The sequence below is a fragment of the Grus americana genome, chromosome 24 (genome assembly GCF_028858705.1).
Source record: "Grus americana isolate bGruAme1 chromosome 24, bGruAme1.mat, whole genome shotgun sequence".
NCBI lineage: Eukaryota > Metazoa > Chordata > Aves > Gruiformes > Gruidae > Grus > Grus americana.
Window position 1 is genome coordinate 8254366 of NC_072875.1, and position 14421 is coordinate 8268786.

Genomic DNA, 14421 nt, shown 5'->3' on the forward strand with positions numbered 1-14421 from the left:
AACTAGCATATGTCCAGCCCCATTGGGACTAGCATGGGGGTGCTCCAATGGAAAATTTTACTCTCACTTAACACGGGAATATGCCGCCGGCCTGAGGTGTGGATTAGCTATCCCTTCTTTGTGTCCATCTCGTGTCTTTCATCTTATAGCACCTTCCCGGCGATCGCGCGGAGAAGCGGGAAGTAATCCAAAGGCTCGTCCCGATGGGGCGATTAATGGAGTCCAAACTCCCAGTTATTATAATGCTGCACAACTAACTGCGTTAATGTTTGAGAATATTTTTACCCCTTATGTAACCTTGAAACGACACCAGTTTGTCCTAGAAAATATTACCTGGCAGGTACATCTTTTAAGTAACTGGACACGATATGCTTTTGGAGCATTAAACTTACAGGTCCAACAGGTATCAAAGATAACCCTTCAGAATCGTCTAGCGCAGATTCTTCAGTTTCAAACACAGCCCCACCTCCGGTTCTCCGAACCCTTGCCGAGTCTGAAGCGTTCACGTCCACAGGCCTGGCTCTGACGGCTCTGGGCAAGCTCTGCTTACAGCTCTTTATGAATTCTGACAGCACATCAATGTAGCCAAAGGTGGCGTGGGCTGTAAAACAGCTCCACACCTGGGTTTGGAGCATCCCACTCCACGACAGAGGATTTGGCTTAGTAACAAAACGGTGAACCTTACCCTGCTTTAGCAGCTTCTTTAAGGCTGGTTCTTAAACCAGCTCTTTTTCCCCGTCAGTCTCTAATTTCTGAGACTCGCACTTGCTCATTCTTTCCGTCAAAGACTTATTTTAACATCAAAATTATCAGAATGGGATAGTTTCACTTGCATCATGATTTGCTTGAAGAAATTCCGGGCTGGTAAATACCGGGTTTGGCTTCACTCACACTGCCCTAAGCACTGCCCCAACGCAGTCACACGATCCCAGAAGGTACAAGGCTTCACGTGCTTCCATTAAAAAACACAAGAGCAAATATGCCCTGCAACAGTTCTGAGTGGCCTCATTATCTTTACACCTTCCCAAAAGGTTTAGTTCTGGCATTGTTGCCAAAAGAGTCGTCACTGTGCTTCTCACAACTCGCACCTTCTTTAGCAAATGCTGCTGCAGGATCTGTCGCAGCCTCTAGGGGAAGGTTCCTTTTGCTTTGATGCGTCCCGGGAAGATGCTCCTGAAGAGCTGAGTGAAGTAACCCGGTGGGAAAATCAAAATTCTTAGACACAGTGTCAGGGTCTTTGGCCATGCAGAAACCATGAGTGATGCTTCACAGTGATGCTTGAACGTAATGTTAAAACTCCTCTGAGCGTACAAACTCTCCCTCTCTCTCCTCTTATATGTACACTCCTTTATGCAGGCTCTTCCTGTATTCCATTCAACTCTACACTGTCACTTTCTGACTGACTCTGATTTTGAAAAGAAAGTAATAGAAGCATCCGTTCCCTGCTGGGAGACATTTTTGTTTGCTAAGATAAGCTTCTTCCCTGTGTACCTTCTCTTCAGGATAGAAGAGGGTAACTCTCTTGCCCCTCTGACTATTCAGATGATCTCTAAAAAGGTAGATTCGTTAAAGGGTGGTTGACTGTTGTCGACAATGAAATGCATGTCTAAATCCCATGTAGATGGTTTCTCCACTGCACTTAACGGGAGATTAAATATAGGCAGCAGAGAGAGACCTTTCCCATTTAGTCTTGGCACAAGTAGACTAAAATACACTTTCTTTTCCCATTTCTTAACCTACCTCCTTTTGACGAACATTTGCACCCGTGTCAGCTCTTGCAGAGGTTTTCCTAAATGCGCCTCATTTATCTTCGTCTCATGTAAAGGCAATTACGACTAAGCGTGGTGGGTTGACCCTGGCTGGACAGCAGGTGCCACCCAAAGCCGCTCTATCGCTCCCCCTCCTCAGCGGGACAGGGGAGAGAAAACATAGCAAAAGGCTCGTGGGTCGAGATAAGGGCAGGGGGATCAGTCAGCAATTACTGTCACGGGCAAAACAGACCGAGCTCGGGAAAGTTAATTTATTACTCATCGAACCAGAGTCGAGTAATGAGAAGCAAAACCAAATCTTAAAAACACTTTCCCCCCACCCCTCCCTTCTTCCCGGACTAAACTTCACTCCTAATTTTCTCTGCCTCGTCCCCCCGAGCAGTGCAGGGGGACGACGAATGGGGGTGCCGTCAGTTCATCACACGTTGTGTCTGCCCCTCCTTCCATAGGCTGAAACGGGCAAGATCTTGGGAGGGGATGTAGCCAGGAACGCTGACCCACACCGACCAAAGGGATATTCCTGCCTCCAAATCGGGCAAGAGCCAGGTCTGAGGCAGAGCCATCGCGGGGTGTGCACAGGCAGAAGGGAAAGCAGCAGCCACCTCCCTCCGACCCGTCAGCGGACATTCATTGACAAGGTCGCACCCTTGTTCTACAATCACAGACTTCTTTATTCTCTTTCTTGCTTTATCTCAGAAGAGCTGGGACCTCGCTGGGCGGCTCCCAAAGGCGGCCGCCAGCTTTGGTGGCAGGACCCAGTCAAGGATGTCTCCCTTCAGCACAACCACGATGAGGATGGCGATCTGGAGGAAGGCGAGGAACAGAAGAAGTCTCCTGGGGGACAGGAGAGGGGTCAGGCAGAGCAGGGGCCCAATTTGTCTCCGCTCTTTCCAAACACCCTCTTCAAATGCCACCGTGGGACCATGCACCGTACCGGGCACAGCACTCCCCGCTCGGGACTGGAGTTGAGGGGCCCGGGCACCTCTCTCAGCTCTACTGTCCGTCTCCCCAGTGGGCCCCCAAATGCCCCCCTTACGCACCCCCCCAAGCTAGGAAGAAACTGAAACATTTCATCCCGGAGAAGTCCCAAGCTGCCAAATGCCCTTGGGACCACCGGCACGGGCACCCCACTGCCTACGAAGAGCGAGCACCGGGCCTTGCAGGCAGACCTGCTTCGCTCCTCTTCTCTGCCAGCGGGAGATTCTGCTTTCTCCCAGTGACGCTGGAGCTTTGGTGAGCGACCCTGGGCTGCAAAGCTGGAGCTGTACCATCGGGCTGCTTGTCCTTCAAGCCCCGTTCCCCTTCCCTGTGTCCCTTGCAGCCTGTCCCACCTAGGTGTTTTCCATCCCTTATCCTCCTGCCAAGGGTGCAAGGTCCCTTGGAGCACGAGCATCCTCCTCTTGAGAGAGAAAGCTCCCTTCCCCACTAGAGGCACAAGATGCTGGAAGCTCCCTGGAAGATCTTTCCCAAGGAACACACACACGTCAAGCTGCCAAACATCTCCTTTCTTTTATTTTTCTTCCTAAAGGAGCTCTTGGGCCTGCGGGCGGTCGTTGCGGCTCACCGTCTTCCCGTGAACCTGTACTCGGTAGACACAGGTGTACTCTGGGTTTCCCCAGTTGCTGTGCACCCGGAGTGTGATGTAGCGAAAGGTCCGGGGAAGCTCCTTCTGTAAAGAAATGGGGGGAGCCATCATTACAGAGGTGGCAAGAGCCACAGCACATCGCCGGCGCCCCCTCTGCCCGCGCTCCCCCTGCTGAGGACCAAACGGCAGCCCTGGCGAAGGAGGAAGCCAGGGCAACCAGACCCCTCTTTGCCAGGGCCATGGAGGAACCCTCTGTGCCTAGAAAGCAAAGGTCTGGCCTCAGAGGCTTGCTGAGGGGAGCTGTGGAAAGCGGAGGCGTTTTGCTGCCTGGGCTGCTCTGGGACACGGGAAGCGTCCCGCTGAGGGGGAAGACGTCTGCCCTCCTCCCTCCTGCCGTCTGCCCTGAGGGGGACTGTTTCCCTTCCTGGACCCCTTCCCACCGCTGCTTTCTCTACGCTCGCTACGCGGAGGAAAAGGAAAGCCCTTGCAAAGGTGGGTCAGCTGCCTCAGCCAGCAGAGCAAAGCCCCATTTGGTCTCCCCTTGCTGTCCTCCCTGCAGGAGCAAGCAGCGTGGGAGAGCAGAGGCTGGCTGGGGTGATCCTCTGCACTCTTTCCCCAAGGGCTTGCGGACAACCCTGCCTTCTTCCCGGGCATCCTGCCCACAGCTCTTGCGGTACCTGCACATGGAATGTCTGAGCGATCTCCTTGTGCACGTCGTAGGTGAACGTCCCCAGGAGCGTTTCTGCCGTTGCCTCATCCGCTCCCTCAAAGACAAGAGACAAAGGGAGCCGGTCAGGCTCGAGCAGGGCGTCAGCAAAAGGGCATGCCGAGGCTGAACCCGGGAACCCTTCCCCACCTCCCTCGGCTCTAGCGGCAGCCTAGCACAGCTTAGGCTGACTCGGGGTCAGGGGGCGTTGAGCGCGTGCTCCAGGAGCCTTGGCCACGAAGCAGAGAAGAAGCCCCCAGAGGCACAGAACCCCACGAGCCCCCAGTGCCCCCCCCGGGGGATGCGGTGCTCTGCAGCAGCCAGCCCCAGACGGCTGTCTGAGAGTAAGCGCCGTGAGAAGCACGTCTCTGGCACAGCTTTTCCCCGGGGCCAGGCCCCCCAAGAAGCGCAAGGCAAAGACTTACGGAGACAGCAAACTCTTTGGGGGCGCTGCTGACCTCCCTGGAAGGAGAGACTGCCTCGGAGATATGCCAGATGGTGAAAGCCGTTGGCCAGACTGGCTCAGGCAGACGGATGACCACGTGGCCTCGAGATCCTTGGAAAGCCCAGCAGCTGCCCGGGGCAATACGGAGCTGAAACCAGAAAGCCATGACCATGAGCGGCAAGGCAGCCAAAGAGCCAACGGAGCTGCCTGTTTGGCCAGAAGCAGAGACCTTGCCTTGCCTGTGGGCTGCAATCCTGCTCGTAAATGGGTACGAGTCGATGGGCAGCAGGGCAATACGGAAGGGTTCCTACAAAACCTCTGGGCTCTACCACCTTTCCCAAGGCAGCTCTGCTTTCTTGGAGCCTGCAGAGGCAGGGCAGGTCTCCCTAGTGCACCTCACCCCACCGCCCTTCAAAGATTGCCCTGCAGCTGCAGGGTCCAATGCAGACTTGGACCCTGCTTCAGACTTGGTCATGCAGGTTAGGTCCGGGGACCCGGAGGAGCGTCTCTCCCTGCTCCCATGGCTCAGCAGCCCCCACCCACTCCGGAAAGGGACCCTCCGAGTTGCGGTTTGGCAGTGGGGCCGCCGAGGACAAAGTTCCTCGGCTAACTGCAACCAAGGCTGGTGGGCAGGTCACAGCAGCTGGGTTCAGCACGGTCCCCCTCCTGATGGGAGGGCAGTGCCGTCAGGAATCGCAGGGGTCAGGAGTGCGATGCAGACTGCAGGGCCGAGCGGTACGGCCGGGCTGAAGGGAAGTGCTGTGCACTTGGTCTGCCAATCCGAAAGCAAGGAGGTGAACCGCAAGTCAGGACTTCCCTTGTGATACCTGCAAGATTGTCTCTGGAGGGTTTGCAGAAGAGAAGGCGAATGGAAAAAGCCACCAGGTCTTCTTGCCTTGCCCACCATAACTCTTGGATGTCCTCTTCTCATCAATGGTGGCACCTGACATGAAGGCGGACAGAGATTAGGAGTTGGAGCAGTGCATGAGGATGCATTTCTCAGGCTTGAAAGCAGATCTTGGCAGACTTTGGGGGAGTGCCATACGCAAACCGAGGGCGGCGAGACTTTCTGTCTGCATACCTAAGGCTTCCAGAGCCCAGTCACGCATCTGGATGGAGTCGTCAAGGGCCTTCTCAATTGCCGCCTGGGCCAACCGCAGAATTTCCTGGGAAAGAATTGCAAAGGGAGAGATGGCAGTGACCACCACCACACGCACGAACCGTTCTGCATAAACCCCCGGTCCTAGCACAGAGCCAAGGAGCACCTCCGTGTCACAAAACACAAGGCAAGACCTGTCAGAAAAGGTGCTGACTTTGAGAGTGCCAAGAGGACGCCGCAGGAGGGAGCCCGGAAAGGGAGCGAGGTCTCTCATCTACCCCCAGCACCCTTACCTCTCTCTTCTCCTCTTGGACACCATGGTCTTCAAGGACCTCGCTCACTGCCTGCACTATGTTCCCCTTCGCATCAGACACCTGAGCCACCGTCTCCTTGAGCTCCCGCATCTTCAGCTCCAGCCAAGCCTGTGAGTTCCTGGAGGCAAAGAGAAAGCAGGTCTTGTCCAGCAGCTGCCCAGCCTCTGCAGGCAGGCAGGCTCCCAACGCCACGCAGAGAAGGGTCCCGTGGGCCTGGGCCCCGCCCCCATCCCCCAGAGCCTTTCTGTCCTCTGGTTTACAAAGGGCTCCCTTCCACCACCGCGAGTAGTAGACGGGGAAGGTCAGGAGCCCTGGGCGTGAGGCGAGTGCGTGCAGGCAGCACGATGGCTCCACAGAGCGCGTTCCTTGGCGAGAAAGCACTCTTACCTCAGAGACTGCAGCTCCGCTTCCGGAAGCCCTGGCGCCTCCTGCAAGGTAAAGAGGGGGTGGGATGGACTCTGGAAGTAGCTCGTTTACTGCCAAAATTGACGCTTGGGAGAGACACTCCGCTGGAGCAAGCACGAGCAGCACTGCCAGGGCTTCCCCAAGGAGACTCCCCTAGGGAGAGCAGGCAGAATTTCCTGCTGCTTCAAGTCACTTTGGAGACACCGCGACCCAAAGGTTGGCCTCTTTGACCAGCCATGTTCAGCAGAGCATCTTTCGGGTCTCCGTCTGACCCCCGAGGCTATCCAAGAGGGATGCAGGCAGCAAAGGCACCTTCTGCCAAAGTGCTCCACACTTCAGCCTGCCATTCTGCCAAGGTCGCTCCAGGAGAACCGGCTCCATGTTGAACCCCATCAAGGCGCTGAGGAGTTTGGAGGACAAACAGACGTGCCCCTCCCCCCTGCCTCTGCCCCCCTCCCACCCCCCCTTTTCTGCCTCAGCGGTGACGGGCATAAAAATGAGCCCCGTGTTCCCAGGGGAGGCAGGAGGGCAGAAGCACGGCCTTTGCAGGCGTTGGCTTTCCCACAGCAAGAGGCACTTACCCACCGCACTCCCTTTCCCCACAGCGTGGAGATCAAGCAGTAGACAACAGCTGTGGATCACATTGTCAAGAGATGGTTATTTTCCTCAGGAGCTGGTCGCTCTCCCCAGGACTGAGAGGACCGTTTTTGGTCAGGGGTACTCACCAGACAGGATGGGAAGCAGCAGGAACAGGAGCCTCAGGACCCGCCTGCCCTTCTGCTGGGTGTCACAGTGTCTAAAAGAGAGGGAACGCTGTTGTCACCAAAGCCCAAGGTTGGGACACATATTTGCCAGGGGTCCCTTTAGGAGCTCACGCGCCACCAGGAGGAACCTGGTGCTCAGCACAGCTGCAAGCGCGAGGGCCCAAGGGCCTTTGGGAAGGTCTGGCCCGTTGAACACCGCCCCTGGGACACAAAGACCTCTGGGACCTCTGGCCTGACACGGGGAGGGGCAGCAGCATGGCCCCACTCAGCTCTCCCCAGAGAAGGGGCAGGGCCGTGCCCCCGGAGTGGGGTTGCTGGGCTGCCGGGCTGGAGGGCACTAGTGCAGACAGCCCCTATGCTCTGGGTCTGCCTGCTCTGCTGGGAAGCCAGGCAGCACACAAGGCTTCTGGCCGGATCCCTCCCTGCTTTCTGGGCCCCATTGCACCCACCTGCCCATCCTGGCTGAGATCCCTGCAATTGCAGCACACTGGCCAGGAGGAGGGAAAAGCCTGCTCTTCTGAGACCCAGGCACCTCTTCTCCAGGCATCTGCTTGCTGCTGAAAGCGCTCTGCTTCACGCTGCTGCCCACCTCTGCAGCGTGGGGTTTTATGGCGGGCAGCAGGTTATGACCTCACAAGAGCTGGCTGGTGATGCCCATGATGACCTCAGAGGGGCTGCCCAGGACGGGGTGGCTGTGCCACCCGGGAGGGAGACACCCTGCGGGTTAGCCCCCACCCACACCCGCAGCTCGCAGAGACAAGGGGTGCAGAAGCACGTGGGAGCACAGAGAGCGAGCGGCACCTCCTTTGGCTGCCCCGGCAAGCTGCTGTGCCGTTACACACCTCCTCCTGCGCTGGGCGGTGGCATGCCCTGTGCTCCGGGCTTGTACTGGGGCCCCCAGAGCTGGTTGCAGAACTCCAGGTGGGGTCCCACGAGAGCGGAGGAGAGCGAGAGAGTCCCCTCCCTGGACCTGCTGGTCACGCTTCTTTGCATGCAGCCCAGGGTACAGGAAAGATGGTCAGGGACTGTTTTATCAGGGAGTGTAGCGACAGGACAAGGGGTAATGGGTTTAAGTTGAAGGAGGGTCGATTTAGATTAGATGTTAGAGAGAAATTCTTTACTGTTAGAGTGGTGAGGTACTGGAACAAAGAGGTTGTGGGTGCCCCATCCCTGGAAGTGTTTAAGACCAGGTTGGATGAGGCTTTGGGCGATGTGGTCTAGTGGAGGGTGTCCCTGCCCACAGCAGGGGGGTTGGAACTAGATGATCTTTAAGGTCCCTTCCAACCCAAACCATTCTATGATTTTATGATTCTATGATACGGTTGGCTTTCTGGGCTGCGAGCGCAAGAGAATTGACCAGGGCCAGTTCTGCCCCTCCTGGTACGACCCCAAGCTCTTCTACCGCCTGCTGTCGCATGTGCTGTCTGAGGAGACCTACAGCGCCCTGGCGTATGCGCTGGGAAAGATCCTCCCTGTGGCCAGTGAGGGGCTGCTGCCCTTTTGACAGCCCCTGCCAATAAAGCCTTTTCTATCTCCGCCTCCATGTGCACACCTCGGGTGCGTGCGTTGGGGCGCAGGGAGAGGGTCTTGCCCTGCGTGCCGCTCCGCGCAGCCTCTCCAGGCCAGGCCCAGTCTCATCTGCAAGGCACTGGGCGCCGCCACCCTGCCTGCCGCAAGCCAGGTCCCTGCGTGCCAGCCTCACCTGGCCTCCCTCCCTCCCTCCCTCCCTCTGTCCCCGCAGTATTTATGACGCTGTAGAATCGGGTGGAACCACCGTCTTCTCAGGCCACGGTCGTTTTCTTACTCCACCTTTTCGGCAACCATTTAGCAATGTGCAGGCCACCCCGGTAAGCGTGTCTGAGGCTACTCAGGCTCCAGCAGCCGGGGACTCATTTACACTGAGGCCGGCAAACACGCTCACCCACAGACCCCTAGACCCTTCCAAGCCCCCTCCCTTCCTCCCTCCCCAATGCTCCTCACGACCCCCACAGCTGCCCTCCCACACCACAGCCCCACAGCCCCTGCCCTTCTCCCTCCCCACAGCCCCACGGCCCACGTCTCCTGCCTCCCCAGGCTCCCATCCCTGGTGGCACCACAGCCCAGCAGGCCCCTGTCCCCATTGTCGTGGTTTTACCCCAGCCGGCAACTAAGCACCACGCGGCCGCTCGCTCGCTTGCTCCTACCCCCCCCCCCCCCCCCGCCCGGTGCAATGGAGGAGAGAGTCGGAAGAGTGACAGTGAGAAAACTCATGGGTTGAGATAAAGACACTTTAATAAGGAAAGCAAAAGCCGTGCGTTCATCTTACAGAAACACAGGTGGTGTGTTGCGTGGAGCTCCTGGGCACCAAAGCAGCTCAGGTCAGGTCCACTGCTGCACTTGCACTGCTTCTTGTAAGGCTTGTCCTCCGTTGCTTCAGGTGGTTCCTGCTACGGTAATTCCTCTAACACGCAACTCAAATCATGCGCTACAACCATTTAAAAGCATTTCCATTACAGTCTCCACCCCTGGTCCCTCTGGGCCAGACCATCGGGTCTAACATTGCGATGAACTCCTCCCCTTGCCCCTGCTCCGGCTTGGACTTATCCACAGGCTGCAGTCCCTTAGGGGTGCACCTGCTCCAAGTGGAGCCTGACCTATGAGCCACAGTCTCTCCAGGGCTATACCTGCTGCGGCATAGACTTATCCACAGTCACAGTCGCTTCGAGGTGCACCTGCTCCAGCGTGGCCTTACCCACAGCCACAGTCACTGCAGTCCCTTCAGAAATAAACCTGCCCTGTGGCGGGCACACGCTTTGAGGTGTTCCAGCATGACCCCACGCACAGCCACCGATGCTTCAAGGTGTACCTGCTGCAGCATGGACTTATCCACTGCACGCAGCCGCTTGAGGGGCCAGATCTGAAGCACGTGGGTCACTGCCTGCCTGCATGCCTGCCTGCTGCATGCCCCCACCCCTTCCTCCTGGCGTCCCCCCGCCTGCCGGCAGCCGTGGCTCTCCGAGCACGGGAGAGACCGCATTCCGCTTGGGAGTCGGCAAGCACGGTGTCTGCCCGGGCTAGAGCAGAGGGATAGTCTTCCTTTTTCCCCTTCCTGGGCTGTAGCTTGGGGGCTGGATGCTTGAGCTCTGTGCTGGAGCCCACGCGGAGTGGCCGTCCGTGCACATCTGTGGTGCACACCCGTGGTGCACACGCCTGCGTGAGTGTCTGTGTGTGCCTGCTGGGAGGCTGTGCGCAGCCTGGCTCATGCCTGGTGCTGGGGTGGGGAGCTGTGACAGCCAGATGGTCAAGGAACAGGCAAACCCCACGGGGAGACGCCGACAGGCAGCACCTGCAGTCGCTCCCGCCCACATGCTAAGACCGGGTGCTGAGAGTGACGCCCTGTTTCCCTGTGGCGGCGGCTGGGCCCCGCCTCAGCTCTTGGTGCCAGCCCCAGGGAGGTGATGGCCATGTCACAGTGGGCAGCGGTGGCCGTGTCACTGCGATGTCACTGTGCCTTTGTGAGACGGGCGCCCTGGCAGGTAGAAAGGGAGCTGCTCCCAGAGGCGGGGGAGCATTTGGAGGAGAACCCAACCTCGGTGCTACTGGGCAGGAGTTTGGAGAGCAGTCGCCAACGACCTGTCCTGTGTCCGCCGTGCAGCGGAAGGTGCCCGACGGAGAAGAGGAGGTGAGGGCCGAGTACGCCCACGGTCCCCGCAGCCCTTGGCTGGGGGTCTGTGTGTGTCTGCCAGCGGCAGGGGGAAGGCAGCTGCCTGGACCGAGGCACGTGTGCTGCTGGGGCTGGTAAGCGGGGGGGACCAAGAGGAAGGGGATCCCGGGGGTGGGGAGCGTATTGAGCTCACAGGGCGGGATGTGGATGCTGGAGGTGGCGTGGCAGAGGCCCCAGGGCAGGAGGGGCCCCGTGAGCACCCGGCATAGCAGGGCAGGGGAAGCTCCTTCTCTCCTCAGCCCCCCACCACCTCCTGCCACGTGCTCGGCACCCAGCTGGCACAGGCCGAGCCGAGCACGCAACTAGTGCACGTGCGCGCACAGGACCGCTGGCTGCGGGGGCTGCAGGCGCGCGAGCGCAGGCAGCTGACGGTGCTCCTCTCTGGGGGGAGGCTCCCGTGGCAGCCCTGGGCATCCCTGAGCGTGCATCTGCGTGGCCGTGCCCTGCGCGTGAGAGAGCGTGTGCGCGCCTGTGCTCGGGGACTGTCCCCGCCAGTGTGTGTGCCTGACAGTGCCTGCGCCCGTGCCCCTCACACCCTGCTGGCTCCCGCCGCGCAGGTGCAGCCATGCTGGCAGAAGCGGTGAAGGAAGACCTCCGCATGCTCCGGGAGCGCCTGGCCCAGTGTTCTGCGGAGTCCGTAAGGCACAAGGAGCTGCTGCGGTGTCTGGTAGGTGTGGAGCGTTCCCCTTGCCCCTGGGGGCTGGGGCTGCGAGAGCTGAGCCCCTGACCCCTCCTTTGCCCACGCAGGGGAAGAAGCAGCAGGAGCTGAGGGAAGCCATGGAGGAGCTCAGGAGAGAGGTCAGTGTCCCCTCCTGCGCCCATGTCGGCCAGCAGTGGCGGCTGGGGCTGTGTCAGGGGCTCATTGCCTGTGTCCGGCTCCTCTTCCCAGAACTGTGATGTGGCGCGGTGTTTCCGAAACAACCGCCAGGAGCTCCAGGAGCTGGAGGGGCTGGTGGCCCAGACAAAGGTGAGTTCACAGAATCCCAGACGGCTTGAGGTTGGAAGGCACCTCTGGTGATCATCTTGTCTCGTGCACTTGCCCCTGCTCGAGCAGGGTCACCGAGAGCCAGGCGCTCGGGACCATGTCCAGGTGTGGACCACGTCCAGAGTTGGGCCTGGGGGTCCCTCTGTCTGCCCGCAGTGCCGGCAGGGCTGGGAAGGAGAGGGGACGCGAGGGCCAAGGCAGTGCCCGAAGGGAGCCGGGAGGGGATAAGGCGGAGGGCAGTGCGCTCGTGGGAGTGTGCCGGTGCCCTGACGGCTGCTCCTCTTCCCCTCCTCTCCCGCAGGAGCACTTTCAGATGGAGAACAGGGAGGCAGGCGTGAGCGTGGAAGAGGCGCAGAAGGTAGAGGGGAGAAGGAGGCCCGTCCTGACAGGGTCAGGGAGGGGGGTGCCAGTGCTGGGGCCGTGCAGCCCAGCAGCTGCAGCAGTGGTGTGGCTGGGGAGGACCTTTCCTTTGGGCCTCGATGGCATCCGTGATGGAGGGCTGGGGCCTCTGGATTGGGAGGGGGGTGCCGGGTAGTCTGGCGGTGGGCCCTCGCCGGTGCCACGGGGGTCCTCGTCCAGCCCCTGCCCCTCCTGGAGAGGTTCCTGTTTCCCTTTCTCTCGCAGGCAGACCTCTTTCAGGGAAAGGCAGGAGGAGGCACAGCAGTGCCGGAGCTTTTCAAGGTCTGTGAACCAGATCCATCAGTCCCTCGGGGAGTGTCCAGAGCTGCTGGGCAATGGTGCTAGTCCCAGGACAGCCGGGTGCCTGCCACCCTGGCCCTGGCCTGACTTCCCCATGCCCTGGGTGGGGACTGACTGGGGATGCCCTTTCCACCACCGCTCCCTGCAATGTGTCCCGCTTGCCTTGCAGACGGACCAGTGGTCAGAGCTGACAAAAGCTCTGCAGGAGCAAGTTGAGGTCAAGAAGGTACTGTGGACAGGAGGGATGGGGACTCGACACGTTTGTGAGGTTAAAGCCCCCTCAGAGCGAGCGTGGCATGGACTCTTGACTGGGCCCTTTGCTTTTCCAGCTGCTCAGGAACAAGCTCCAGCACCTCCAGGAGAGACAGGAATGCCTGCGAGAGCCAAGAGCTTTGTGAGTGGCAATGAGTCCCTGACTGAAACCTGTGGCAGCGGGACAGGGGGTGCTGAGCAGCTGAGGCTGGGCAGCACCCCGGCTCCCTGTTGGCCACCACCCGGGGGGTCGCCATGCCGGCCGAGGTCTCTTCTCACAGCCCAGAACCCCATGGTTTCCGTAGCAGGGGGAAGAAGGTGCAGGCAGAACCACCAGAGGAGTCGCTGCTGCAGGAGATGGTGGCCGTGCAGCTGGTAGGACAGACAAGCCCGCTGTGGGCCTTGGGGAGGGAAGGGTCTGCTCTGTGCCCGAGGAACATGAGGGCACTGGTCTCAGCGGGGACGAGGGAGGGGCTCTGAGCCCCCAAACCTCGGCCCCCTCGCACACCCCAACACACGTCCCTGCTGTGCCTTGGCCTGTAGGAGGAGCAGCTGGCGTCAAGGAGGCACGGCATCTCTTCTTGGCTGAGGTGAGTTGCCCGGGGGGGCTCGCGGTGCCGTGGCTCTTCGTAGGCAGTGGGGTGCCCGTGCCGGTGGTCCCAAGGGCATTAGGCAGCTTGGGACTTCTCCGGGATGAAATGTTTCAGTATGTCTTTTCTTCCTAGCTTGGGGGGGCACGTAAGGGGGGCATTTGGGGGCCCACTGGGGAGACGGACAGTAGAGCTGAGAGAGGTGCCCGGGCCCCTCAACTCCAGTCCCGAGTGGGGAGTGCTGTGCCCGGCACGGTGCATGGTCCCACGGTGGCATTTGAAGAGGGTGTTTGGAAAGAGCGGAGACAAATTGGGCCCCTGCTCTGCCTGACCCCTCTCCTGTCCCCCAGGAGACTTCTTCTGTTCCTCGCCTTCCTCCAGATCGCCATCCTCATCGTGGTTGTGCTGAAGGGAGACATCCTTGACTGGGTCCTGCCACCAAAGCTGGCGGCCGCCTTTGGGAGCCGCCCAGCGAGGTCCCAGCTCTTCTGAGATAAAGCAAGAAAGAGAATAAAGAAGTCTGTGATTGTAGAACAAGGGTGCGACCTTGTCAATGAATGTCCGCTGACGGGTCGGAGGGAGGTGGCTGCTGCTTTCCCTTCTGCCTGTGCACACCCCGCGATGGCTCTGCCTCAGACCTGGCTCTTGCCCGATTTGGAGGCAGGAATATCCCTTTGGTCGGTGTGGGTCAGCGTTCCTGGCTACATCCCCTCCCAAGATCTTGCCCATCCACAGTCTAGTGGGGGAGGGTGGGGGGGTGGAGGGGTGGGGGGGAATGTGGGAGAGACAGCCTTGATGCTGTGCCAGCACTGCTCAGTAGTAGCCAAAACACTGGTGTGTTATCAACACCTTGCTAGCTACCAACACAAAGCACAGCACTGAGAGAGATGCTTTGGGGAAAATTAACTCCCTCTCAGTCAGATCCAACACAGCCGTAGGTGTCTGTGGCTGAGGCAGTGTCTGAAGCGGTTTGGGGCAGTTGTGGGGTATTTGATCATAAACAGCTAATAGCTGAGGAGAGCTGGGGTGCCCAAGGATGACCCCGGAATCACAGAACCATAGAATCTTCAAGGTTGGCAAAGACCTCTAAGGTCATCAAGTCCAA

General features: G+C 59.3%; 1 protein-coding gene and 1 long non-coding RNA gene across 4 annotated transcripts; one reads left to right on the plus strand and one right to left on the minus strand.

The window, feature by feature from the left end:
* Window positions 1–2461: 2461 nt before the first annotated feature.
* On the minus strand, window positions 2462–6008 carry LOC129196038 (SUN domain-containing protein 3-like). The gene is made up of 7 exons (XM_054802844.1): window positions 5898–6008; window positions 5587–5671; window positions 5333–5448; window positions 4486–4653; window positions 4032–4118; window positions 3334–3438; window positions 2462–2572 (listed from the first exon to the last, which is right to left on the minus strand). Exons 1-7 carry the CDS (start codon window positions 6006–6008, stop codon window positions 2462–2464), a joined length of 783 nt encoding a protein of 260 aa, XP_054658819.1.
* Window positions 6009–12102: 6094 nt separating this feature from the next.
* LOC129196135 (uncharacterized) lies at window positions 12103–13294 on the plus strand. Of its 3 annotated transcripts, none has more exons than XR_008574077.1 (5): window positions 12103–12133; window positions 12400–12456; window positions 12644–12700; window positions 12804–12868; window positions 13032–13234. It is a non-coding gene; the product is annotated as an uncharacterized LOC129196135 (long non-coding RNA). The 3 variants fall into 3 exon arrangements; XR_008574076.1 differs by lacking the exon at window positions 12103–12133 and adding an exon at window positions 13270–13294 and having other exon boundaries at window positions 12140–12456; window positions 13032–13101; XR_008574075.1 differs by lacking the exon at window positions 12103–12133 and having other exon boundaries at window positions 12140–12456.
* The last annotated feature ends 1127 nt before the right edge of the window (window positions 13295–14421 follow it).